A 27,894-nucleotide genomic window follows, 5' to 3' on the forward strand; every position below is an offset into this window, starting at 1 on the left:
ATATAACTGTCTTAAATGTTTTCTTTACGTACTTTTATAACCACAATTTTTGCTTCAACCATTAAACATAATTTAGAAAACTCAAGAGAAGAAAAGCTTATTGTATTCACCACATTTTGTTTGCTGTGTTCTTGCTTCCTTCCTGATGTTTTGAGATTCAGTCTTTTATTGTTTCCTTTCTGCTTAAAGGATATCCTTTTACCATTCTTTTAGGGTAGGTCTGTTGGCAACATATATTTTTGTTTTCCTTTATCTGGGAATGTTTTGATTTTCTTTTCCTTCCTGAAGCATATTTTCCTTGGGTATACAATTCTGGGTTGGTGTTTTGTTTTGTTTTAGTACTTGAAAAAGTGCCACTTATGGCCATTGTGGTTTCTGGTAAAAAGTTGGCTGTTATTCACATTGATTTTCCCCTATAAATAAGAGGTTATTTTTTTCTGGCTGCTTTCAAATTTTTTTCTTTAACTTTTAGTTTTCAGAAGTTAATATGGTGTGGCATAGATAGCTTTGCTTTTATCCTGTTTGGGTTTCACTAAACTTCTTGAATCTATAGGCTCTTGCTTCTTACCAAATTTGGGAAATTTTTAGCCATTATTTCTTATAGTATATATTTAGCTGCTCTCTTTTTCTCCTCCCCTTCCAGGTCTCAGAGGATCCCAATGTTAGACCTCATTTCATGGTCGCGTAGGTCCCTGATGGTTTGTTTATTGTTTTTTGTTGTTTGTGTTTTGTTTTTCAGTTTGTCTTCTCTCTGTTGTTGAGACTAATTTCTAATGTTCTTTCATCAGTTTGTTGATTCTTTCATCTGTCCCATTTATTCTGCTGCTGAGCCCATCTCCTTTTTATGTGGTTTTGTGTTTTTCGGTTCTGAGATTTCCATTTGGTTCTTCTTTATGTCTTCTGGGATTTTTTGTTGTGAATTTCTTTTTTGTTGATGTTGATTTTGCTTTCTGTTTTTTGTTTTTTTGTTTTGTTTTACTTTCAAGTGTTTTTGTGTTACCATTTTGAAGCATTTTTATGAGGGCTCTTTCAAAACCTTTGTTATAGAATACTAACATTTCTGCCATCTAAGAGCTGTCATCTGTTGGTTGTCTTTTTTCATTCAGCTTAAGATCTTTCCCTTTTTTTGTATGGCGAGTAAGTTTCCATTGAAAACTGCACATTTTCACCCTAACCCTAACCTAACCCTGTTACTTAAACCTTCTCTGCAAGCTGGTTTTCTGTGGCGTTGCCCTGGCTGGGGAAGGGTGTGTTGCCCTTTACTGCCAGGTGGAGGCTTCCCACTTGGCCTCCATTGGCATCTGGGGGCAGGCCCTCATTTCATTCTAGCGCCTGCTTGCTGTCCACCACCTCCATGGTGGAGTTGTCCTTGTTACTGCCAGTGATGGTGAAAGTCTTAACCCTCCACTAGGCTTCTTCTGAAACCATGCCTGCTGGGAGGTGAGAATGCCTGGTTCTGCTGGGCAGAGGTGGAATCCAGGCTGCCTGTGTGGGCTGCACTGCCTCAGCAGCAGGGGAAAAGGGTGGGCTCGTTACTAGCTGGCGGGGATGAAGGCTGCTCCCTTCTTGGCCTTCTCCGAAGTCACCTTGGGAATGTTGGGCTCCTGTTTGCAGTCTCGAAAGGATGGACATCTTGATTTCCTCTTTGGCCTTTGATGACATGAGTGAGGTTAAGGCCACCGTTTTCTTGTGGTATTTGGCTAGAATAGAGCAGTTATTATCTAAACATTTTCTGTCTTACTATGCTAAGCTGCCCCTTCCCTAGTCCTTTGGCTAGAGACAGCAAACTTTTGTCTAGTCTTTTTTTTTTTAATATATCCAAAGACTTTTATGCCAGCTTTTTCTATAAAAAGTCAGGAATATATGAAAGAAAAAGGAAACCCAGGGAATTCACTGTCATGTTTTCCATTGTGTCTCAAGGTCCCTCTCAGTCTTCTGTTCTCTTCTCTCTTCGCCTTTCAGTTTTACATTTGTTTCATATAAAATGACTGGGGCTTTTAGTCGTACTTAGGAATAGAGGAAAGGATGTCTGTTCCATCTTCCTACAGGTCAAAGTCTTCTGAGTTCATTTTTAAATGGTTAGCACTGTATGTGTTAAATATTATTTCTTCTAGTAAAATTTTCTAGTTATAATATTGGATTAAACATGTATTTCATAGCTAAACTAACATAAGATACAGAATTATTTTCTAAAGGCAATAGATGATCATCAGTTTGCCTAATGTAAGAAGCCAAAACTTTTAAAAAATAATATATTATATATGACACATAGACATGGACAACAATGTAGTGATAGCCAGATAGAAAGGGGGGTGTGGGGAGGAGACAGTGGACAAAGGGGGATAAATGGGGCGGAAAGAGACTTGACTTTGGGTGGTGAGTGCATGATGTGCTATGCAGATGATGTCTTATTGAGTTGTACACTTGAAACCTATATGGTTTTATTAACCAATGTCACGCCAATAAATTCAATTTTTTAAAAAACACCACAAACCTTTTACATCTAACTCTGCTTTCTGTGCCTAGGTTGGGGCAAACACCATGGATAATCCTCTGTTGAAGTACAGTGCAAAGGATTACTTCTTTAAAGCAGCCCTCTGTCACTTCATAGTCGATGAGTTGAATGCCAAGGTATGGTCAGTCCTTAGTACTAGTTTTCTGATGCACATTGCCCATGAGAACAGGCCTCACTCAGGTACTCTGTTGTTCTTTTTTTTTTTTTTTTTTTTTTTTTTTTTTTTTTTTTTTTTTAAATATTTTTTTATTGATTTTTTACAGAGAGGAAGGGAGAGGGATAGAGAGTTAGAAACATCGATGAGAGAGAAACATCGACCAGCTGCCTCCTGCACACCTCCTACTGGGGATGTGCCTGCAACCAAGGTACATGCCCTTGACCGGAATCGAACCTGGGACCTCTCAGTCCGCAGGCCGACGCTCTATCCACTGAGCCAAACCGGTTTGGCTACTCTGTTGTTCTTGATATCACTTGGTTTGGGTGATATTCGTTAGTTGCAAGACTAAACTGGGTACCTTTAAAAAAAAAAAAGACACCTGTTTATGAGTTTTAAGAATTATATTTGGTTTACAACGTCTTCTCTATAGTAACGTAATTCTGGAAAATTGTTTTAGAAATAGATTCTTAACTGAAATTGAAAATCAGAATAGATAGGACCTCTGTTGATTTTGATGAATTTAACACATACTTCTACAGTTAAATAGGATGTAGATGAGTTTACTGAAGCTAATAGAATGTTCAGCGCTAGCTGGTTTGGCTCAGTGGATAGAGCGTCGGCCTGCGGACCAAAGGGTCCTGGGTTCAATTGCAGTCAAGAGCACCTGCCCGGGGTTGCAGGCTCTATCCCCAGTAGGGGACGTGCAGGAGACAGCCAGTCAGTGATTCTCTCTCATTATTGATGTTTCTCTCTCTCTCTCTCTCTCTCTCTCTCTCTCTCCCTCTCCCTCCCTCCCTCCCTCCCTCCCTCCCTCCCTCTCCCTTTCTCTCTGAAATCAATAAAAATGTATTTAAAAAATAAAAAAAAGAATGTTCAAAGCTGTGTTTCCTGGTTTAGTGAGTCAGACATTAACAAGTGTTTTTCTCTCTCAGCTGGCTCTTGAGAAATATGAGGAAATGTTTCCAGCATTTACTGATTCAAGAGAATGTAAATTATTGAAAGTAAGTAATATTAGGACTTTGAAGAAAAAGCCTTTGCTGTCAGGTGGAACTGGGTGTGAAGTGAAGGATAAATCTGCGGAGTCTGCGGAAGAGCCTTTCCTACTTTTGCATATTAGGTTTCAAATGCCACTGAGAGTCAGGGATAGAGTGTTGTGTTCCAAAGCAGGCAATTCAGAAATGGTAGCTCAAATACTGGACCCAGGGCTTGGGGTAATTCTTTATTTGTACTTGAATATTTCTCCAATTTTATAAAGTATTTAGCAACATCAGTTAATGTGATACTAAGGCTACTTCTGTATTTAAAGTATCTCTAGTCACAGATGGAACTTTTTTAGCCTACCAAACTAATTTTTCCATATTTATGTTACTAGAAACTTCTAGAAGCTCATGAAGAACAGAACAGTGAAGCTTACACTGAAGCAGTAAGTTATGTCTTTGAAATATAATACATACTTCGAAGGTTTATTACAGGAACTTTTTCTTCTTTTCATTGTGTAAATGTGAACATTTATTTGAACATTATTCCAGTATACCTAATTGTATTTTCCAAAGATCATGTTTTTGATATCCTGCAAACCTATACAATTATATGGTTTCATTAGCTATGGTGAATTTAACTATAAGGCAAATTCAAGAAAAAAAATCATATACTGTTATAATTTGCTGTTTGAATGTTTTCTTTTGAAAATAATATGCTCTGTAAGTAAGTGTAAAGTAAAATCAGTTCAGTACAATTTAAAATATAAAAACAAAGCAGTAAGAGTTTGCTATATTCCAGGCATAACATAAATGGAAGATTTTTTCTTTATATTCATCTTTCTTCTGTTTTCCCATCTTTTGCCATCTTATAGTGGTGGGAAGGAATGTTTTCCCATTTAACTTTTGCTGCAAAACCATTTACATCCTATTGAAGTCCTATTCTTTATTAATATGCTGCAATGAGTTAAAGGAATCCTGCTTCCATACATCCTGTCTCTGCAAATACCTTTTTTCTTGTTCAGTGAATATTGGAACACTGTTAATTTTCCGTGTTCCCTTGTAAGTCTTATACACGGTCTAATTTCCTTTGTCATATTAATTGTTATCTTCTTCCAATTATAAAGGCTGTTAGGGATTTTTGTCATCACATGTTATATACAGAGCAATATAAAAGGCACAGAAACTGAATAGCTCCATCAAAAAAGGCAGAGAATAATGAAAAAATAAACAATTTTTAATGACTGTTATGAACTGGAATGAATAATTTTAAATGAAGAAAGTTGGTTGATTATCACTATTTAAATTTAAACAGCTGCTTTATTTCCATTGGATTTCCATAGACTAATTCCTGTTCCTCTAACCTTAAACTAGGTGAAGGAATTTGACTCAATATCTCGCTTGGATCAGTGGCTTACTACCATGTTGCTTCGTATCAAAAAGTCCATCCAAGGGGATGGCGAAGGAGACGGAGACCTAAAGTGAAACATTTATACGTCTTTGTGGCATGCAGCTAACTCCTTTTTAGTTCCTCTTAGGGCCAAGTGATCTTTATGGGATGCCCATTTAATGGCTTAGTTTTGTTGCACATGAACCAAACGATGCGTGTGTGTTTGCCGTGTTTATATCACTATTAAGCAAATGGATAAAAGAACCTCCTGTGCATATTGTAGGTGTGATGGGCTATTTCATGCTTGCCAGAGTCCCCAGAGTTTTCCGAGTACTACTTCAGAATTTTATTCTTGTTTGATATTTGCAGAGTCATGTTTAGTTTTGCCCCATATTCTGTCCTTTTTCTTGGACTTGAGTATCTAACCCAGTTTGCTCTAATTGCTGCTTTGCATTCTCTCTGTAAATCTGCATCTGGATGTATTCTCTAAGTATATGTATTTAGTTTAGGGTGGTTGTTAGGAATCAGTTGATGACTTTCTTTATTATAAATTTGTTGTTATTATCTTGTGATTTTTTGATGATACTAATGACCAGTTTCTGCTTTTGATATTGTTCCCTATGCTAACATGCATGTGAAAATTCGGAACACAGGTCTGCCTGCATCACTTAAACTTGCTTATGTGTGTGGATGAATGTCAAGGTGGGTTTGACTGCTTTGCATTTACACACACACACACACACACATACACAAATATATAAGATCTATGAGAAATGGAAATTTTGCTTTTCCTAGACCTGGTTTCACTTTTAGTTGGCGGGGAAATCCCTTTTTTTATATTCACATAAAGGTGGTGTAACTGGTATACCCCTTCTCTTTACTTTCATGGTCATACTCTTTCCCACATTGAGATGCCTCCCTTTATGCCACAGTCATGCACATCCTCACTAGGCCCAGAGATTATAAGTCAAAGCGTGAGAAAGGGTTTCAGTAATTTTACCCATTTATCGACCATGATGGGTTAGGTAGGGTACATATGGTATACAGAGGTTTACTATATGCCTCCAACTAGCTTCTCAGGAGATTGTATTTTCTCCTTAGCTGATGGGATTGTTTTAGCTTTTGTATTTGAACTTTGAATTCTATCCTTTTATTTTACATGATAAGTGCTCTATTAATTTACGAACTTGACCCCTACCCATTATGTTACATGCTGACATTGTACTGAGACGTGATCTTGTTTTTTGAATCTCCTCTGTACATACTTTTTTCTTGTTAATTCTTACCCAAGTATATTTTTTCCCATTGATTTTTTTAGAGAGAGTGAATGGGAGGGGTGGCGAAGGGGGCGGGGGAGAAACATTGAAGTGAGAAAGACACATCAATTGGTTGACTCCTACACGTGACCCAACCAGGGCCCGGGATCAAACCTGCTACCCAGGTATGTGCTCTAGATCAGGAATCAAACCCATGACCCTTTGGTGCGCTCTAACCACTGAGGGAAACCGTCCAGAGCTCCTCTGTGCATATTTTTAGGCTTAAGTGATTTATGTTTGATGTGCATTTGTTGCCATATATAGCCTGCTTTTTTTCTGACTTGTGCTGCTGTCATTAATGGCAGGTAATGAAATTTCCCATGTTATGTTAGATAGTAACTAGTATTCAAATGATGTTTTCATTTTTGGGTGGCTCTCAACTGGAATTAATAGGCTTTGTTGGATAGAAGTAGAATGTGCCCAGACAAAGAGCTCAGTGAGGAAGAAGGTTTGGGGATGGTGAATGGGTTAACCTGGGCTGAAGGAGAAAGTAGCAGAAAAAAAAAAGGGCAGCCGAGGCCCAGCTGTGGAGGCTGTTTCTCAGGTGGCTGAGGATCCCTGGCTGTACCTGCAGAGTGATGTGTGCAGGGTGGGCTGATGGAGAGGAAGGTGTTGTACTATCATCTGAAGGCAGAGGGAATGGACCAGAAGACACAGGCACTGTGGCATTGGGTCCTGGAATCTGATAAGGATTTATTTTTTCCTTCAAAAGTCAGGGATTCTTAAAAGAAAGCTGGCTATTACAGTACAAATTTGGAATGGAGCTTGTTTGGTACTTTATTTCCTGTTGGACTCTCTTATGAAAATATTTTAGAAAAGTGGGGTTTTGTTGCTTTATCTAATATATCCCACAGCCATCCAACTGTGCTTTTGTAACAAGCTTTTTTCCAAATGCACTTTTGCGAAAGTGAGGCATGGGGAGTGCTTTTGCAGCCCGTGTCCTCTGGCCTTAGGTCTGCCCATCTGAAGAGCATGTAAATCCCAGCCAGTCAACACGCTTCTTCCATCACTAGTTTAGAAAGTGTGTTTCCACTCTTTAAAAGAGCCTTCTGGTCCGACCACTTAAAAGTAAAAACTAAATGCTTTAGTTTTAAGGCAGTTCCATTTAGCTTTATCGTGATTCCTTAACAAATGCACCTGAAGAAGAGGTATGGTTTTTAAAAAATAGTATTGGTAACATTTTGTGATGTCAGTCAGGGACTTGCTGTTTTGAAATAAACAACGATATCAGTGCCTGAGTTAAGAATTTTGAAATATTTCACATGAAAGAGTAAAAATAACTGTGATGACTAGAACAGACTTGCTAGGTGAAAGGAAAAGGAGAGGGAGAAAATCCCATTAACAGTATCCAAACTTCCTTCCTTGAAATGTTCCATTGTTGAATGTAGGGTAGTGCCGTGACACAGAGGCCCAAGGTATGTTCTCAGGATCTAGAGAATGTTATTTATGAACAAAATGTAATGACTGTTATGTTATAGTTCTTGTATTTTAGCAGATTGAGGGTTAGTTCATAGTCAAAATCAGTGGTGGCAACATTTTTATAGCTTGTGCGAGTTCCTTTTTTATTTAATGACTTAAAAACAGTATTTTTGCAGTTGTGACTGTGTGTGATGATGTCACTATAATCAAAGTGTGTGCATTTATTGTTTCCTCTGGTACTGTGCATTTAAAATATTCAAATGCAAACCTGTGGCTTCCTTTGGAGGGTTTGGCAGCACAGCATGCTGCCCTTGACCCACCCAGGGGCGTGCGTGCAGGGTCCTGCCTGGGAAGTTGAGCCGGTCACTGGTGTTCTCTTTCCCATGCTCTCCGGTGGAGTATTGTATTATGGAAACTAACCATAAATCTACCTTAGCAGAAAAGAGTGTGTATGTTTTGTGTGAACTTGTACAGTAAATAAAGTGGAAATTATGAATAATGTTTTTGACAGGTCTTTCCTACCTAAATCTACACAAGTCACAAGTAGCTTCCTTTTCTTGAAGTTGTTCCTATAAGTGAGCATTATTTTCTAGGTTCTTTGTATATACATTGAAATATAAGTTTGACTATGTTAAAATCTCTATTACTTGGTGGGAATTCAGGGCACTGTAATGGTTTTGGAAGCTGAGGATTTACAAAAGCAGCCCTGGCTTTAGTGTGTTGATACAATCCGCAAAGTTTGCAGTGACTGTACGCCTCCCATTCTCATCCCTTTCAGCTGCCCTATTAAGGAGTGTTGGGCTACAGTCACTTGCAAAGTTGAGGATTGGTTCACAGAGAACTGCTAGGTGGGGGTGGGGATGAAGGAACCATGGAGCCACTCAACTCTGTTGGCAGTGTGGGCATTTATTTACCTTTGCAGATATCTGTACAGGGTCAGCACATGCCCTGGGGAAGGTTGGACCCCCCTGGCCACTCAGGCCACAAGCTCTGTGGAGGAAGAGGGTGCCATGTGGGGTACTGTGGGTCAGCTCATCCCATCAAAGAGCAGTGTTACAGTCTGTGAGTATATTTACAACTTAAAGATAATTCAAACTAAATTTTAGAAAAAGAATGGTGTAACAGGCCGTCTTAGGAATCCTGAGGAGCTGTTGGTCATTCAAGGTTAGTTTATCTCACAGTCATTATTTCCTAACAGAAAGAAGCCACAATGATGGTTTAAAAACCTGGTTTTGCCAGCCTTGGTAAGAGTCCCTGTAAAATTGGCAAAGGTAAGTGGGTGGTTTCTGGGGCTTGGCTAGGTGACATGCTATTTGGTCCTCTAACCTGTCTTTGAAGCTTGCTCAGTCATACTGCCCCATCTAGATACTAGTACATGTGAACAAATGGTCCTTCGCACAAGTGTCCTCCCGCCACTGAAATAATATGGTTACTTCAAGTTGCACACTGTCAAGTTAAATTAAAGGGACAATCACTCATTTTATCTCAAAAAATGTCCCTGGGTGGCAAGGTATAAAATTTAACAGGTTTGGATTAAATTATAATTCATACTCATTCATTGGTTTGGATTATCGATAGCAAAACCACATTTCTCTTGAAGTTACCTTTAACAAAGGTCTTCTCCCACCACATGACCTATTTTTTCCCAAATTGTAACACAAAAGTTTTGGTAAAACCAAAGGCAGTAGAGGTCTTCGGAGTTTGGGCAGACTATTTCCCACACCACGGGTGGAAGGCACTAAATCACCTCGCAATTGCCTGCTTGATGCTCGGACAGTGGTCGGCAAACCGCGGCTCGGCAAACCGCGGCTCATTGGCCCCTTGAGTGTGGCTCTTCCACAAAATACCAGCTCTTCTACAAAATACCGACTTCTGTGCATGGGCCGTGAAGTTTCAATCGCACTGTACGTACGCGCCCACACGTGGTATTTCGTGGAAGAGCCACACTCAAGGGGCCAAAGAGCCGCATGTGGCTCTCAAGCCGCCGTTTGCCGACCACGGCTCTAGGAGAAGCAGTGCCAACACCAAGGGCACTTCCTAACCGTGGTGTTAGGACTGACATGGTGAGGCAGTAACTTGCTTCACTCTGGGAGGCTGTACTTGGATGAAGAGAAATAGGGGTAGATTCCCACAAACCCTCAATGATGAGTCTTCCAGTTTTCAGAGTTCTGTTCCCAGACGCAGCCTTACCCTCCTGGGAAGCAGACAAAGAAGTAGATATACTGAAGTCTCTATGATGCAACTTAAACATGACATTGAAGAAACCAGTCCATTTACACACTCCACAGTGCCAGCTGCACAGGTTACTTCTACATAAGCAGAGGATAGTGTTACTTACCACCAGGCCTTTTATTCCTAGAGAATTAATGTGCAGTCCACATGGTTATAACTAAAGAGATTACTCCTAAGACTATAATCTTGATTTTAAACTTCATTATCCATGACATTAAGGAAATTATACTTATTTCTGTTTACAGAGCCTACATTTTAATAATGGGGGAAAAACTTCAGACTTGCAAAACTATTTTACAAAGCAAACGTTTATTAACACAGTAAACGATTTTTTTGTAGAATTTCTAAAGAAACGAATTCAAGACAAAAATTATTCTAGTAGGTAGCAAAATAATCTATTTTTTAAATTCCTTCTCATTAAAATGACTTTACTCCATGAAACAGTATATCAGTTGGCCAATTCATTCTCTTACCAAGAATAAAATGGTTGTATGACAGTTTTTTGTTACTGTTGTTCTGTAAACACAACTAGGATATGTTGTCATAACTGTATTTGAAGTAGTTAAGTACTGCTGTCTTTAAGAGCAGGTGTGAAACATGTTATCAGCACCTAAAACACCTTATAATGGCTTTAGTATGTAACATGTCACAAACTAGAAAATAAGCACATAGGAAGAGTCTCATTAGTTCCTGGCATAGTACAGCTGTGTTCATCCTGGAACTTATGGATAAGTTCTTTCTCTTAGAACTTTTCTCAAAAATTAAAGTGTTTCACAGCAAGTCAATAAATTAAAATGTAGAAAAACTGGTAAACAAAAGACTTTAAGGTTGTTTAAATTAATATGTTTAGGGTTACATATGAGTCACGGCTACATACAAAAGCCACTGGAACCAAGAATCAAGCTTAGCAAATACAGCAGAATTATCTTTTCATTGTAAAGTCCAGCATGAGACAGCCGAAGGAGCATTTAAGACAAGTATTGGTTCTTCACAATCTACTCTTAAGGCATAATCAATGATGTGTGCCAAGGCTTTTGGTCCCTTCTGCTATATTCTCGCATACTCCCGAGGAAACAAATGCGTGACATTTACCTGTCTGTTTCTAGCTCTTGATTTGGCAATGAGAAAGTTCTGATTTTCTGAAAATCATGAAAATTAAATCAGAAAAACCAGGCAGAAATACTAATACTCTGTGCTCTAAGATTAGCCACAATCACCTCATTGCTACTCGTCAGTAAAATGACACTTGAAAATACTAAGTTTCAAGTGTTCTAAAGCCTCTTGCTTAATTTTTCGTACCTCTGCAAAAATAAAAAGAAAATACTAGTTTGCTACTAAAATCTTTGGTAGTACAGCTTTTACCTTATCAGATTTTTAGGAATGAAAATGAACAGCCACATTTCATTTCAAAGCTACTTTATGACAAATTTCCTAGCTGCACATATGCTGTGAGTAGAGGCTATTCTAAACTATTTTGTAGGTGTTCAATTTGTCATTCCTTTATTTAGTGCGGGGTTGGGAGAGTAGAAAGGGGTGAATGCAGTAATTCATCTCTTCAGTTCAAGGGTGCTTAGAGCAAATCTGATTTGCTTCAATTCGGCAGGAAAGAAACAATTAAAAATACATGGCCCCAGTTTTATTTCAGCTTGGTAGAAAACTATCTTTAAAGTATCAGAGAAATACACCCACATGGAAGTATAAGGCAGGCTGAGAGACTAGGGAGACCATTAAAAGCAGTTTCATGAGCTGGATCAATGCTGTGTACTCTATTAAGGTAAATAGTTAAGCTTCATAAACATCAAGACAATCAAGCATTAGAATGATGAATGCATATAGCAACCTACACCAGAATTAAGTGAGGTTATGTTAATTGCCTTATGTGTTGATAAAGTGTAGCTGAGGTCGTGCAGATCAGGATTTTTAAGGGAAAGCTTCAAAAATGCTTTGATAAAAGCGTGCAAGTTATCAGAAATTGTGGAAAATCAGAAGCCATTCTTGAATGCCCACTTCTTTGCCTACAGACGGTTCTTTATCTTGGCTCCTGATACATCACCTTGCACACACTATCACACGAGATGCAGGATGGGGCCTGCTTGGCAGGTCACTTCAAGCTTACTCCATGCTGGTCAATGAGTGAAGTTGTGTGGGCATCAAGTCTGTCTGTGGCGTCAGCTCACTAAGCTCACTGATGGTGGTGGCCAGCAGAGCATCCTGGGACACCACAGAATTGTCCGACTTGCAGGCCGTGTTGGCAGAATTATTCTCATGCACAGTAGATACGCTGCCTGGGACTGTGGCCAGGTTGTGAAAATGGTTATTTTCAGCAAAAGACAGCAATTTATCTGAAAGTTTGGATGATGCATATTCTTCATCAGGCTGTTCAGTCTTATGCCCTTCATCATTCTTGGGTGAGCCATCTACAATAACAAGGAAGGACTTCCATGGCGTATTCTTGTCATGAACCTACAAATCAAACACAAAAGTCACCAAATGTGTGTGAACAAATATCTGTAAATCACCCAATTCTACTTACTTATTAAATACATCTTTTAAAACAATAGTCTCTCTTCAATTTAAGTTTCTACGGCAGCAATGTCTTTACTAATTGCCAAGTACCTTTCTGCTACTGCTGTCACTGTTAGAAAGTGTTTACCATGGATTGTGCCTTCCTGGACCTCAAGATTTAGTTCTTTACTTCATCCACACTGTGAATGTGCTCACTGCAGACAAAACTTCAGGAAGAAAATACCTGTTGTTTGTCTTCTGTAACCAGCTATGGAACACCAGGCATTTCTTACTGTCTAGGGTTTTGCATACCTAGGGACCAGCAATTTGTCATTCTTAAGCCACACTGTTGCTTACTGAGGTGTGCCTCCGGAGAGTGGACTTGTCAGTAAATGTCCTTCCACATGCGTTACACATGAACGGCTTCTCTCCCGTGTGGATCCGATGGTGACGCTGGAGAGCGTTGAGCTGGGTGAACTGCTTACCACACTGGTCACAACAATAGGGACGTTCGCCTGAGATGGGAAGAGAGGAAAACTGGTTGATCTCTTTAGCCTGGTGTATATAATTTTGAATAAAATGTGGAATAATGCTGTTTGTATACCACTAGAAAGTGTCAGCATTCCACCAAAAGGATGATCAGTGGAGGGTCAACTGACAGGTACAAACCACCTCTACACAGGCTTCCATGACCCAAAGTAGTGTTCCCATGAAACCTTTTGTAAGCCAAAATGGCATAAAATGAAGAGTATCCCTCACATTCTGAAAGTTCATGTCACACTTTTTCCAATTAGTGAAAACAGGAATGAATGTAGGTCTCTTGTGAAAACAAAGTGGCCTAATGTGAACTTTTGGAAGGGAGGAACACCTGTAATACCAGGAGTTTATGGCCTACACTAAAACAGAGCCAAAATCCATACTTGTAGCTCATATTACATCTATAGAAATTTTACCTATTCCCATAGTAATCTATAATAAAAGCATAATATGCTAATTAGACCAGACGACCTTCCGGACAAAAGCTGGGCTTGCAAGGGAAGCCTGGGTCCTGAGTGCCTGCCGGCAGCCAGCCAGAGGGAAGCCCAGGTCCCAGGTGCCAGAGGGAAGCCGGTGCTGGCAGCTGGGGGAAGGAAGGCCTACTCTTGCATGGATTTCGTGCATCGGGCCTCTAGTAGAATACAAAATTCCCAAGTCCCACAACTGAATTTGTATGCATGTATATATACACTGATATGTATAGATTATCCCTGATTTTAATCTGAAAGTGGCAAAATGTTCACATATCCATACCTTTTCAGTTTTTCAGAGCCAGAAACTAAAAATTCAAAAATTTAAAAATACTATTATGACACACAAAGTTTATCCTAAAGCTAAATTCTAAGTTCTCCAGTAAGTCAAAAACCTTTGGGATATTTTTTCTTGGCACACTGAACTCCCTTCTCTGGTGACGTTCCAGCCATACCTGTGTGGACTTTAATATGCTGGTAAAGTGAATTCCGCTGGGCAAAAGTCCTGAAACAAACTTCACATTTAAAGGGTTTGGATCCAGTATGGATTCTATTGTGATGTTTTAAATACTCCTTAGAAGCAAAACTCTTGCCACATGTTTCACACATAAAAGGTCTTTCACCTACATGAAAAGATGAAACAAAAAGTTAGAAATAACAGACACAGAAACATACAGGAAGAATGGGTCCAATCTCTAAAATCCATATGAATTCCAAAAGCGCAGGCAGCCTGCTGTCATAAAACGTCTAACCATGTAAGATGCTTACTACCTGCTGAAAGTTGGTGTAAAATCCCAAAGAAGAAATAAGAGATAGGCCAGCCAGCTCACATTTTGGAAATTTATACAGCTTGTTTGGAGAAATTAAGATTTTTTTCTCAAAGAAGCACTGCTATTGATCTGTTACAGAATAAAAGTCCCTCTTTTATTGTGTAGTTTGAATCCTTTGATTCTATAAATCAGATTCATCTGATTAGGTGTACCCCTGATTTCACAAACATCAAAATAAAAATACTGGGTTTAATAAAATCTGAATATATTAATATTTTCATCAAATGATTGATTCTAAATCCTTCAATGTAACCTGACTTCATCTCTACTCCTAACCATCCATTCAACACCAATTCTGCTGCTTACATTTTACAATCTAGTGATTCATATCATTAAATGACTCATGTCTGTCTCACTTGCATTTGAACTAAGGATCATATGACAGAGTTTAGAAGTAAAAATTTAGAAATACAAATAAGGAACTGAGCATGACAACTACAGTGTAGAGCAGGTTCTGTATACTTTGTGTCATAAACAGTAGAGTTTTCGGAATCTCAGGGTTACTATGCTGAATCAGAATAAAGCCAATTTAAATTTTGTCCCTCACATAATAAAATCCTATCAAAAAATTTTTAGAAACTGGAAATAAGATCATTCCACCACCTTAATACATCATATAGCTATTTTCTCGTCTTCTGTACAGGAGTTCAATATAGTTGGGATTCACTGTGTACTTTTCAAGTCATTATCCAAGTACATACAGGTGTTTTTCATAATGTTCAGAGCCCTCAGCCCAAATGGCCAGTGGGTGAGCTTAGATTTTTTAATTTACTAAACTACTGTGATTGGGCAATCAGGTTGTTTCTAATGCTTTTTAAATTAGAAATAGCAAGAAGGAAAATAGAGTTTTTCCCATATTCTGAACAATCTCTTTAGGACAGACTCCTGAAAATGGAATTTGGAGCTAAGGCAGTAGGAACTATTTCATACCCTTTTGATACCCAAGTCTCACATGCCAGTTCCTACTGCGAAGTACCAGTATGCAAAAGGCCATCACCAAAGCATATTTTATTTATTCGTTTTTGCTCACTTTTTAAATGGGAAAGCTAGATCCTGGCTTTAACCTGTACTAGTTTGGTAGATGCCAACTTCTAAATTAATAAACTGCAGTTTCCTTCTACAGCTAGGCAAGACATTCAATCACAACAGCAGGAGTATTTACCTGTGTGACACCTTTTATGATAAATCAGCATGTGGTTCTGAGTGAATCTTGCACCACATTCATCACAGACAAAAGGTTTTTCCCCTGTATGAATTCTGAAAGTACAACATTCAGATGATAACTTAGGATGTATCTCAAACCTCACTTTGCAATACAATTTCCACTCTAACCTGAAAGATAGTTTGTTCAAGGAGACCTGATGAGAATGATTGGAGTGAAAGGTGAAGAGACCCATAATCTTCTTCCTCAAATCTGCGTCCACACAAGGCCAGCTAACCGATGCATTGCCCAGTAAGACACCGAATGTCCACCCACACCTGTCTTAGGGTTTATGTTGTACAGCCCATTCAGAGACTGTGCCCTTACATATTTTTAAAAACACTAAAGAGCATTGTGTAATATCTCTAAAGTTTCTTTATTCAGAATAATCAACCACAAACACCCTAGGAACTATTGCTATGAAGAACCACATAGCCAAAAAATTAACTATCATTTCCTAGTATGTGTAACATGACCAGTCTAGAAAGAACTGTTCTCAAAATGCTGAAGAAACCTGGTTCCAAAAATGCATATTCATTTTAATTTCACAAATGGTATGAAGTAGCTATCAACCACAATTTACTGAGCACTTCCTAATAAGCCAAGTTTCTAAACTTGTTATATACAGGAAAAAGATGAACACCAAGCTGCTGCCCCAAGACTAGCCCAAGTTTGAGGGCAGATCTAGAATAGGGTAGAAAACTGCTTATCTGGATTGGAAGCATAAATACTGTGCACCATAAGGAAATTTATTTAAAAACAGTATCACCTACAGTACAAAAGTTAAGCAGAAAACACTGACCATCCTAATTCTGGAGTTTAGACTAACCAATGGCACAGTTTCCAAGCCCGGAGATCAAACATGATCAGAGAAGTGTCCTAAAGCCCTAAAAATGTTATCTCCCTGAGGTCATTACTGAGACTGTGGGACCAGGATGGTCACGAGCCGAAATTCTAAATCAAGAAAAGAAAAATACAGGTTATTAGCATCAGGTGTGGTGGGACGTGTGCACACCAGCAGCTCCTCTGGGAGTGGGAGAGCCCTGGCCTCCAGTACATGCCAGCCAAGATCTGCAGGACCTGGCGTGTTCAGCAGCTGTCGGCCACCCTGGTTCTGTGTCGTCTTCTGCACTGTGACCCCCGACAGGAGGAGCTGGGAGGTCCTCATCAGCCCAATGCCTATAGGAACACTAGGGGATTTCTGTTTGTAGAACAAGACCACCTCCTAACATCTCAACCCAGGAAGAATTCAATGATATCTCAAAACAGCCCCCAAACCTTTAGAGGGAACAAGTTATGAAATGAAATGTAGCCACACTGGTCCAAATCCTAGAACTACTTCACTTTCTGACACACATTTTAAGAAAAACAAGCCACATTCTGGAAAAAACATTTTGAGAGGGTTTCTGCTCTTTCCCACACCAGGCAGCTGGAGCCAGGTGCACATACCTCATGTGCGTCTTCAGTGCCGAGGGCTGTGAGAACTTGGCCTCACACTCGGTGCAGCCGTAGGGCTTGTGGCCGGTGTGTGTCCGCTCATGGAGCCGCAGGGCCGTCTTGGAGCTCAGGCCCTTGCCGCACTGCTGGCACTGGTGCCGCTCGCCACCCCCCTCGTGAACCTGCACCACGTGCCGCTTGACGTCCTTCTTCCTCTTGAACTTCTTCCCGCAGAGCTCACATGGGAAGTGGCGCTCACTGCTGTGCACGTGGCGCTGGTGGCTCTTCAGGTTGCAGCGATTGGCGAAGGTCTGGCCACAGGTGTCACAGCGGTGAACCACCTCCGTGGCCACACCGTGATGGTGCCTGATATGCTTCAGGAAGCTCTTCTCATACAGAAAGGACTTTTCGCAGATGGTACACTTAAAGTTGCTCTTCCTCTTCTCTTCCTCCTCCCCCTCCTCACCGTCCTCCTCTTCCTCCTCCCCCACCTGCCCTGCCTTCTGCAGCACCTCCCCGACCTCCACTCCAGCACTGAAATCCTCACTTTTTGTCACTGGCTCATCCTCGGTCCCCACAGTGTCTGGGCTGGGATCTTGGGTACACCCGTAGTCCCCCACATCATCCTCAGCACTTTTCTGCTGCTCTCGGAGCCTTCTTGTGTATTTCTTTTTTGGAATTTCCACAAATACCTTTCTGCCAGCCAGCCTTCCACTAGCTCTTCTGACTTTGGGGTAGGAAGGCTTAACTCCATCTTTCTTCTTGTCTGGTTTTTCTTTGGACTTCTTTGGGGACAGATCTGGCAACGTACCGTTGCTGATTCTCTGCACTGGAGGAGCTAAGGAGGCCACCAGGCCATTGGTGAAAGGACTGTCCACAGCCACACTTGCCCCAGTGTCAGAAGGAACACTGCCTTGGGAGCCACTGCTCCCTTCCACCTCCTGAGACTCGGAGAAATTCTGCAACTCCAAAAGTACCGACTCTAACATCTGTTTCTTTAATTGAAAACAAGTTTCTGATAAGTCCAAACATTTTAGCTTTTCAGCCATTTCCAGCATTCGCTGCACCCGATCTTCTTCCACCTGTACCTTTGCGGTGTAGACAAACTCAAGAAATGAAGCAAAGTCAACCACTTGCACTTCATGTAAGTAGACAGTCCTAGTACCATCCATAGTCTTCTCATTAAGGAACATTTCCTTAAAAAATTTGCTCGTGGCTGCCAGCACCGCCTTGTGGGCCATGAATTCTTCTCGGACACCCTGGTACTCGACGCTCACAGTCACGTCACACAGGTGACCCAGAAGGCGTAGTTGATGCATTTCATGCAGAAGGTTAACTGGTGAGGATTTGGATTCCAGCAGAACTGCACCACTTTCCATGTTTCTTCTTTCCAAAAACAGCCTTGAAAACAAAAACAAGAATTATTTCATGCATAAGCAATTACTGAGGTAAAAGATTTAAAAATTAAAGAAGATTATTTCCATTCTTTAGATCAGGGGTCCTCAAACTTTTTAAACAGGGGGCCAGTTCACTGTCCCTCAGACCGTTGGAGGGCCGGACTATAGTTTAAACAAAAACTATGAACAAATTCCTATACACACTGCACATATCTTATTTTGAAGTAAAAAAACAAAACGGGAACAATTACAATATTTGTATTTGCATGTGGCCCGCAGGCTGTAGTTTGAGGACCCCTGCTTTAGATGATATAAACTTATTCACAACCTAAACCTAACTTTTCTCATGTAAAGTTTGAAATCACACTTCACTTTAGCAGTTTTCTGAAGTCCTGGAGTACCTTCATAAGATAATATTTGCATGAAAAAAATAGCCTATTGCTATCCCCAAGGATAAACATGAATGATTAAAACTATAATTAATGAAATGCAGTAAATTTTCTAGTTCATTTTCTAATTTGCATATAGACACAGACCCGAAACTGTAACAATTTATGGCAACAATTTATGTCCAGTTCTTTGATCAGGAAACCAAACCAAACAAAACACATGCCCTCACTATCTGGGAACAAACCTGAGAAGAGAATCATGTCTGCCTTTGAAAACAACCAAATAATAATAATAATAATAAAACTACTTTCATGGGAAAACTTCATGGAAATGCAGTCCACAATCCATGACCATTTCCAACACCCCTAAAATCCAAACAATTTGAATTACCATTATTCTACTGAAGAATGCAAGTGCCACAGCTTTCACCTTGAGCCGGTAACTTCTCTGAACCTTAGTTCTGTCCTCTGTAGAGGTTGGCAGGCTGTTGCGAGGCTTCGGTTGAGTACAAACATGTCAAATGCTTACACCAGAGACTCGTTAGCTAGTTACCTGCTTCCCAAGCAGCAGGCCTAGGCGCCATCATCCCTATTTCACAGATGAGGAAGGAACTAACAAGGTACCGGGAAGTGGTGGGACTCTGGACACTGAACCTGCTCAGCACACCCCTCACCTCAGCCTTGCCAAATGCAAAGAGCTGCTCTCACTCCCTGCATCTGTCCACCGCCTGGGCACACCCCATCCCCAGGGCTCCTCTCCTTGCCTCCTTGGTACCCCACACCACCTTGGGTCCTCCTCTCACCTAAGACTCCCTGAATATGTGTTTTCTCCTTCGGGTTCGCCCCCAACCTTCTACTCTTGAATCTCCCTCCTCTTCCAAGTCCCTTTGGTTCCTACATCTCCACCCACCCATCCGAAGTGCCCGCCTTCCTTCTAACCTTCTTCAGCCACGTCTGAGGTGTCCCCTCAGACTCCATGTGTCTGCAGCAGAACTTTCCTCATCTCCCCTGAAAACCAGTCTCGCCTCCCCCCACTTGCCCAGTCCCATCAATGATACCTGCCCCCACCACCAAAACGAAAAACGGCTGCGTCTGAGATTTAGCTGTGAAAAGGACATGTACGGGACCTGAGCAGTCACCTGAGGGAGACTCCACAGGAACCTGAGAAAACTGATCAAACCTAACCAAGGCTGTAGGAGGGGTACGTGGGGGGAACACCAACACGGACTGGACTGTCAGCCCCAACGCCGGGAGAAACGGCAGAGGACGGCTCTCGTAGCCTCCTGCCCAGACTCACCAGCAGCCACCCCCCCTTTCCCCAAACTTGTGTGGGCCCGACCTCTGAGCAGATGTGCGAACTCACAGGGCGGCCTGATGCTGACTTCCAAGTTAAAGTGGTTTCTGAGCACCATTTCCCATTTTGCCCGAGCGGGGAGTGGAAAGCAGTGATCACGCAACAAAGATGTTTCGGCTCGAGGGACAGCGGCATCTCCCAGTGTAAGTGGCCGGCACCCTGGCAGCACCTCCGTCCCCGGGCATCGCCTGCCTCGGCCGATCTCCGAGGTCCGCGGCTTTCCAGCCTGGCCGAGCCCGAGTGGGCACCGCACCCGACAGCGCCCGGCCGGGGCCCTACCCAGCGAGCTCGCTGCCGGCGCACGGCTGCCCCTCGGCCCCTCCAACCCCCACATTCCCAAGGACACACGGTCCCAGCGGCGGCCGGAATCGGTGCCTGCTGCGCCGCACGCAGACACGGGGCCCGCGCGATCGGGCCTGTTCCTGCCGCCCGGGCGCGCCCGCCGCCCGGCTCCTGCAAGCCTGCGGGCCGCCGCTCCTCCGGGATGGGCCCGCGCAGACAACCGGGAGACAGCGGCTGGAAGGAGACTGGACAAGCGGGTGGGCCAAGTACTCACCTCCCGGCCGCCGACGCCGCCACCACCGCGCGTCCGCTCTTCCAGGCCCGCGGGGCAGGCCCGCCTGCTGGGCGGGGCAAGGCACCGGCTCGGGCACCGCCGATTGGCCGCCTCCGGTCCCGCCCCTTCCCCTCCCTGGGCCGCCCCCTCCCGGGGCTGCGGCGGCACCTACGCACGCACGTCCTCCTGCGAAGGCCGACCGGACAGAGTTACGTAGCCCGACGTATATTGGGGTTCGGCCTCCTGCGAGCGGAGCACGATTGCGTCACTGGCTGGAGGCCAAGGTCTGCGCTTGCGCAGAAGGCAGCAACGGCGGCAATGCGGCTGTGATTCGAAGGGCGGTGCTGGCAGCCCCGGAAGGTCACGTGAGTAGCGGGGGCGCGTTGTTCTATTTGGGTCCGTCCCACCTGCTCGCCCACGGTGCCCGCAGCCTGCGTGCTGCGCGTGGCCCAGGCCTGGCTTCGTCTCTCCGAGGGGGATCAGCGATGAGGGCCACGGTCCTCCCACCAGGTACTAGGAAGGGGCAGGCGCCCCGCGGGAGTCCTCGGGCTGGCGGACAGCGGACAAAGCGCCCCCTCGCTCGGGCGGGCGCCTGCTTGGTTGCGGACATCCTTTCACTCGGATTGCGTGATTGTTCCTGGAGCTCCCAGCCAAGCACATGGCTTGATTGGTCATTATGGAACTTACCCCAAAGACCATCAGCTTCGCAGTGGAAAACAATTTATGCCCTGGCAATCTTTGAATCCTTCAGCTCCAAACCTTGTTGCTTCCACCCATTTGTTTGCAATTATAATAAAAACCCCGTTTTGCAAAACTCGGCTGGACTCAAGCTTCGAGTTAATTCTGACCTTAGGTCCTGCTTCTAGCCACTGCTAAATAAAGCTTTGCTCTCATGTCCTCCTGTACTATGGGAACAACCTATTCACCCACAAGGAAACCACTGAATAATTTATGATAAATCAGCCATGCACTGATTTATTATGTAGTCATTAAAATAACGTTTAAAAACGTTCAGTGGAACTTGTAATTATTTCACAATGTATATGCATACCAAAGTATCATGTTGTACATTTTTAAAAATACTATTTTGTCAATTATACTTCAATAAAGCTGGAAAAATGTTTAATGACTTGGGGAAATGCTTACCATATAATAAGTAAAAAGACTACATTATTTTACTTGTATCTCATCTGAGGATATGTTTATTGATTGGGGGGGGGAGGGGAGAAAAACACTGATGTGAGAGAAACATCCATCAGCTGCCTCCCATCCTCGCCCTGACCAGGGATCGAACCCACAACTTTTCCGTGTTTTGAACGAGGCTCCAACCAACGGACCCTCCCGACCAGGTCAAGGAGGCTCTAACTTTTACATGGGGAATGATCTAAGTTAAAAACATATCAATGAACTAGACTGGAAATAACTGTAACAAATTCTGAACTGCCCTGAGAGTGAGCGCACAAGAAACTTGCGCAGCTCCAAGGCCCAGCCTACCTGCGCCAGCCCCGCCCGGCACGACGCCCCACCACTCCTCCTGAGCTGCCGGGGTTAGAGGGCTGGAGGGGCAGGTCGGGCCACGCCCTTCAAGGGCTGGCCCAGCGCTGCGGCGGGGCAGGGGCTAGATGGGCAGCTCAAGCCCCAGGAAAGAGGTGGGTCGCGGGGGTGATGAAACAAGCCGCCATCCCGGATACTGATGTACAGCTAAGCCAGCGTGCGTGGGCCGAAGCTTCGGCCTCCCAGGGGTCTGGTCTGGTCCACCCCTCTCCCCTGCACTCAGTCCCGCAGAGGCGCTGGGAGCAATCAGCAGGGCGCTGTGAGTCCAGAAGGCCATTGCTGCGGGCTGGGTGTCCGGGTGGGTAACCTCCGAGCCCCCGCGAGGGGAGAGCAGCCGCCGGGGACCTGCAGCCCTGGCACAGAGTGGGCTCTAGGAGAGGAATGATGTCTCCCTCTAGTGGGCGATTGTCTTAATATGTGGATTCCAAGGCTCTGTAGTGCTACAAATTAGGTTATATTGCAGTGGGTCAAATTAAGCATATTTAGGGAAGTTTGGGGTTAATCAAGACCTTATTTGAGTTTTTGCACGTGCGTTTAATTTGGGAAAATTAGTAGAACTAAGTTATTTCACACAAGGTTGCTTGTCATTTTTAAATATTTAGAATGTGCCCTGACTGGTTTGGCTCAGTGGATAGAGTGTCGGCCTGCGGACTGAAGGGTCCCAGGTTCTATTCCGGTCGGGGGCATGTACCTTGGTTGCAGGCGCGTCCCCAGTGGGGGGTGTGCAGGAGGCAGCTGATCGATGTTTCTCTCTCATCGATGTTTCTAATTCTCTGTCCCTCTCCCTTCCTCTCTGCGAAAAATCAATAAAATATATTTTAAAAATATATATATTTAGGATGTATATACAGTAAAACCTCTATATAACTGGCTAATTGGGGCAAGGAGGTATCCGTTAAAGCCAAAGTCCATTATATAATAAAGTAAATTTTTCAAATGCATATGTTTAAAAAATGTCAAATTAGTTTACCTGTTTTTACTTATGTAGACATGTTTGTGCAATTAAATTAAGTATATATGAAAAGTTTAATTTCACAGAAAAGTGTTCTATATGTGTTAGTGCTTATGTACTCACTATAATTTTGAGACTGTAATAAACAAGCGATCTAAATAGAACTAAACATTTTTCCAAAAATACATTTTAATGACATCTACACACACACACACACAGTGGCCAGATTATTATGACCACCCCATCAGTACTTCGTTGGGCCACCTTTTGCCTTCAATACTGTGGCGATTCTTCTTGGCATTGACTCCATGAAATGTTGAAAGGTGATGTGAGGAATATGACACCATGCCTGATGAATAGCACTGTCCAGTTCTGTGAGATTTGATGGTTGTGGAACCAGCTGCCTGGTGGCTCTTTTAACTTTGTCCCACAAATGCTCAATTGGATTGAGATCTGATGATTGTGGGGGCCACCTAAGCAAGGTAAAGTCTTCCTCATGTTCTTGAAACCATTCCTGCACAATACAAGCACCGTGGCATGGCGCATTGTCTTGCTGGAAGAAGCCATCTCCATTGGGATACGCCATCAACATGATAGGGTGAACCTGATCAGCAACGGTACTTAGGTATGTTGTGCTATTCACACGTTGTTCCACAGGAATTAAAGGGCCCAAATCATGCCAGGAAAACATGCCCCAAACCATAACACTGCCCCCACCAGCCTGAAGGGTTGTACTCATGCATGTGGGGTGCATGCTTTCATGCTGTTTCTGCCAAATTCTCACTCTGCCATCTGCATGATGCAACTGGAAATGTGATTCATCGGACCACATGACTTTTTTCCAATGCTCAACTGTCCAATCCTTGTGTTCCTGTGCAAATTGGAGACGTTTTATCTTGGTAACTGCAGACAGCAAAGGTGTTCGAACAGGCCTTCAGCTTCCATATCCCATATGATGCAGTGTATGGCTAATTTGCCTACAAACGTCAGGTGGTCATAATAATCTGGCCACTCAATATATATGCCTAAGTAACTGTCCGACCATTCGACTGTCCGACTGGTAGCTATGACGTGCACTGACCACCCGGGGACAGACGCTCAACACAGGAGCTGCCAAGTGACGGCAACTTTGCAGAGTGCCCTCTTGTACTCTGGGACCCCTCAGGGGATGGCGGACTGCCGGTTTCGGCCTGATCCCTGCAGGCCAGGCCGAGGAATGCCACCTCACTCTGCAGGTGCCCTTGGAGCCCTGGCGCCGCCCCAGGTGCAGCCAGCCAGGGAGGGACTGGGGAAGGTTGGCTCCAGGGCATGTCCGGCCCATCTCGCCCAGTCCCACCCCGCTGGCCACCTTCTAATTAATTGCCTTTCAGTGTGCAGGAATCCATGCACCGGGCCTCTAGTATTTAACTAAACAAATAAAATTTTATAAAAACAAAAATATGTTCTATTAATTGTCTCCAGATGATGATATATCCAGACACTCCCACTGTGGCATGAAATGTTCAATATTGAGGCACTTGCTTTAGGCAATCCTGCTTTGAAAAAACTATCAAGTTTTATTTGAACTTTTGAAGTCTGGTGTTTTTTTATAATTAACTCCCCAAAATTATGAAAATGAGTATAATAAAGCTGAATTTTGTTATCTGAAGAATTGTTAATAAATGTTATTAGAGCCCTAACCAGTTTGGCTCAGTGGATAGAGCATCGGCCTGCGGACTCAAGGGTCCCAGGTTCGATTCCGGTCAAGGACATGTACCTTGGTTGCAGGCACATCCCCAGTGGGGAGTGTGCAAGAGGCAGCTGATCGATGTTTCTCTCATCGATGTTTCTAACTCTCTATCCCTCTCCCTTCCTCTCTGTAAAAAATCAATAAAATATATTTAAAAAAAATAAATGTTATTAGAACGTTGAGGTACAATATCTGATAATGTTATTTTTGGGTGTGTTATTTCTTTTTCCTCATTATCTTCGCTCCCATCCTCATCTTCCAAGGTCATCACCTCATCTGTTTCACTTTGTCATGATGTGATACCCAGGGTCTCCTTCATCTTCTAACCACTGTACAACATCTTCCTCAACTACTTCTCTTCTCCACCAATATTACAGGTGTCAGTTTATTTATTTTTAAATATACTTTTATTGATTTCAGAAAGTAAGGGAATAGGAGAGATAGAAACATCAATGATGAAAGAGAATCACTGATCAGCTGCCTCCTGTATGCCCCCTACTGGAGATTGAACCCAAAACCGGGCATGTGCCCTGACTGGGAATTGAACCCTGACCTGATTCATAGGTCAATGCTCAACCACTAAGCCACATTGGCCAGGCAGGTGTCAGTTTATGCGCTCCATCTGTATTGGCACAAAGCAGTGCCTAGATCAGTGATGGCGAACCTTTTGAGCTCAGTGTGTCAGCATTTTTAAAAACCCTAACTTGACTCTGGTGCCATGTCACATATAGAAATTTTTTTGATATTTGCAACCATAGTAAAACAAAGACATATTTTTGATATTTAATTTAAATATTTAAATGCCATTTAACAAAGAAAAATCAACCATAAAAATGAGTTCGCGTGTCACCTCTGACACACGTGTCATAGGTTTGCTATCACTGGCCTAGATCCTATCCTTGCTGATTTTTCTTCCAGATGTCGATTTTTCATACTTGGAGGCTTGTGTGTTTTCAGGCACAGAATGCCGGAACAAACTAGTTTTGTCACACTGTAAATCTGAGATTGTAATAGCATTTTGTTATTTATACATGCTATTAAATTTTGTGTAAATGGTTCAGGATCTTCTCTTGGAGCACTTGAAATTTCACTGTAAATTCCTTTGTTCATAATTCCATGCCTTTGAGAAAGAACCAAAGGCATCAATCACTTCTTTGAATGATGTGTTTATATGATTTGCTAATTTAATTGCTGCAGATTTCAACTCAACTGTCCGAACAGGAACCCCACAAGAACGTTGTTGTGGGTACCATTTCAACAGTGCTTCTTCGACTGAAGTTTCATATGCCAATTCATGATTTCTGGAATTAGTGTTTGCACCTACATTACATATTAATGCAATGTTTTTATTTTATCTTTGTTTTTTTAAATGTCTGATACAGTTTGCTTTTTTATGCCATATTGCTCACATATATGAGACACAGACACTCCCGACTTCAACATTTGTATGGCTTCCAATTTTTGATTTAGCATTAAATTGACTCTTTTCCTTTTGTCCATAGTTTAAGGTTAGGGTTACAATTATGTGCTTTACTATCTTCTAATCTAATAAAAGAGAAACATGCAAATTAACTGCACCTCTGCTATGCCCAAGCCATGCCCAGCAGCCAATCAGAGCGACTATATGCAAATTAACCCAACCAAGATGGCGGCCAGCAGCCACGGAGCTGGAGCAAGCAGGAGGCTTGGTTGCCCTGGCGATGGAGGAAACCAAGCTTCCCACCTGCCCTGGCTGGCTGTGGCCTCTGCTCAAGGCAACAAAGTTTCAATTATAGAAGATAAATAAATCCCAGATACCTGCTTCCAGTCAGCCTCCACTGGGAGCTTGGGTGGCTGGGGGCCGTGGCCAGTCTGCAAACAGCCATCAGCCACTCACCCAGGATGGCCACACCCTCATGGGGTGAGGGTCCCCACTGGGGGCCTTGGCCAGCCTGCAAACAGCCATCAGCCCCTCATCAAGACTGGCCAGGCACCCCAGCCGGACCCCCTACCCTGAAGGGGGTGTGGCCAGCCTGAAAACAGCCCTCAGTCCCTCACCCAGGCTGGCCAGGCACCCCAGGGGGGACCCCTACTCTGAAGGGGCTGTGGGCAGCCTGCAAACAGCCATTAGCCCCTCACCCAGTCTGGCCAGGCACCCCAGCAGGGACCCCACCCTGAAGGGGCTGTGGCCAGTCTGAAAACAGCCCTCAGCCCCTCACCCAGGCTGGCCAGGCACCCCAGTGGGACTCCCACCCTCATCCGGGACACCCTTCAGGGAAAACCAGCTGTCCCCCACCCATGCACCAGGCCTCTATCCTATATAATAAAAGGGTAATATGCAAATTGACCCTAACAGTAGGACGACTGGGAATGACTGGTCACTATGACACACACTGACCACCAGGGGGCAGACACTCAATGCAGGAGCTGCCCCCTGGTGGTCAATGCAATCCCACAGGGGGAGCTCTGCTCCGCCACAAGCCAGGCTGATGGCTGCCAGTACAGTGGTGGTGGTGGGAGCCTCTCCCGCCTCCTCAGCAGCGCTAAGGATGTCCGACTGCAGCTTAGGCCTGCTCCCCACTGGCAAGTGGACATCCCCCAAGGCCTCCCGGGCTGCCAGAGGGATGTCTGACTGCCAGCTTAGGCCCAATCCCCCGGGAAGCGGGCCTAAGCCAGCAGGTGGTCATCCCCCAAGGGGTCCCAGACTGTGAGAGGACACAGGCTGGGCTGAGGGGCCCCCGAGTGCACAAATTTTTGTGCACCAAGCCTCTAGTACAGGGGTGGGCAAACTTTTTGACTCGAGGGCCACAATGGGTTCTTCAACTGGACCGGAGGGCCGGAACAAAAGCATGGATGGAGTGTTTGTTTGAACTAATATAAATTCAAAGTAAACATCATTACATAAAAGGGTACGGTCTTCTTTTTTTTTTTAGTTTTATTCATTTCTTACGGGCTGGATCCAGCCCGCGTGCCGTAGTTTGCCCACGGCTGCTCTTGT

At 43.3% G+C, this 27,894-nt stretch overlaps 2 protein-coding genes across 4 annotated transcripts in view; one reads left to right on the plus strand and one right to left on the minus strand.

Moving 5' to 3' along the window:
• Positions 1-8,273, plus strand: part of NAPB (NSF attachment protein beta) — a 38,916-nt gene extending 30,643 nt beyond the window's left edge. For both annotated transcript variants that reach the window (XM_070419813.1, XM_070419814.1), the window contains 4 exons: positions 2,527-2,631; positions 3,605-3,673; positions 4,045-4,095; positions 5,024-8,273. In XM_070419813.1, coding sequence (XP_070275914.1) covers positions 2,527-2,631; positions 3,605-3,673; positions 4,045-4,095; positions 5,024-5,134 — 336 coding nt within the window. In that variant the 3' untranslated portion in view covers positions 5,135-8,273. The remainder of the gene's footprint in view (positions 1-2,526; positions 2,632-3,604; positions 3,674-4,044; positions 4,096-5,023) is intronic.
• A 1,980-nt stretch (positions 8,274-10,253) lies between these two features.
• Positions 10,254-20,752, minus strand: GZF1 (GDNF inducible zinc finger protein 1). 2 transcript variants are annotated; one of them, XM_070419812.1, is made up of 6 exons: positions 19,164-19,268; positions 16,999-18,387; positions 15,511-15,605; positions 13,974-14,141; positions 12,869-13,026; positions 10,254-12,469 (listed from the first exon to the last, which is right to left on the minus strand). In XM_070419812.1, exons 2-6 carry the CDS (start codon positions 18,363-18,365, stop codon positions 12,119-12,121), a joined length of 2,139 nt encoding a protein of 712 aa, XP_070275913.1. In that variant the 5' UTR covers positions 18,366-18,387; positions 19,164-19,268; the 3' UTR covers positions 10,254-12,118. The 2 variants fall into 2 exon arrangements, with proteins under 2 accessions (XP_070275913.1, XP_070275912.1); XM_070419811.1 differs by lacking the exon at positions 19,164-19,268 and adding an exon at positions 20,683-20,752 and having other exon boundaries at positions 10,255-12,469.
• Between the last annotated feature and the right edge of the window lie 7,142 nt (positions 20,753-27,894).

This window comes from Myotis yumanensis, unplaced genomic scaffold, assembly GCF_028538775.1.
Source record: "Myotis yumanensis isolate MYYU_CA2020_CCGP unplaced genomic scaffold, mMyoYum1.0.hap1 SCAF_7, whole genome shotgun sequence".
NCBI classification, from domain to species: Eukaryota; Metazoa; Chordata; class Mammalia; order Chiroptera; family Vespertilionidae; genus Myotis; species Myotis yumanensis.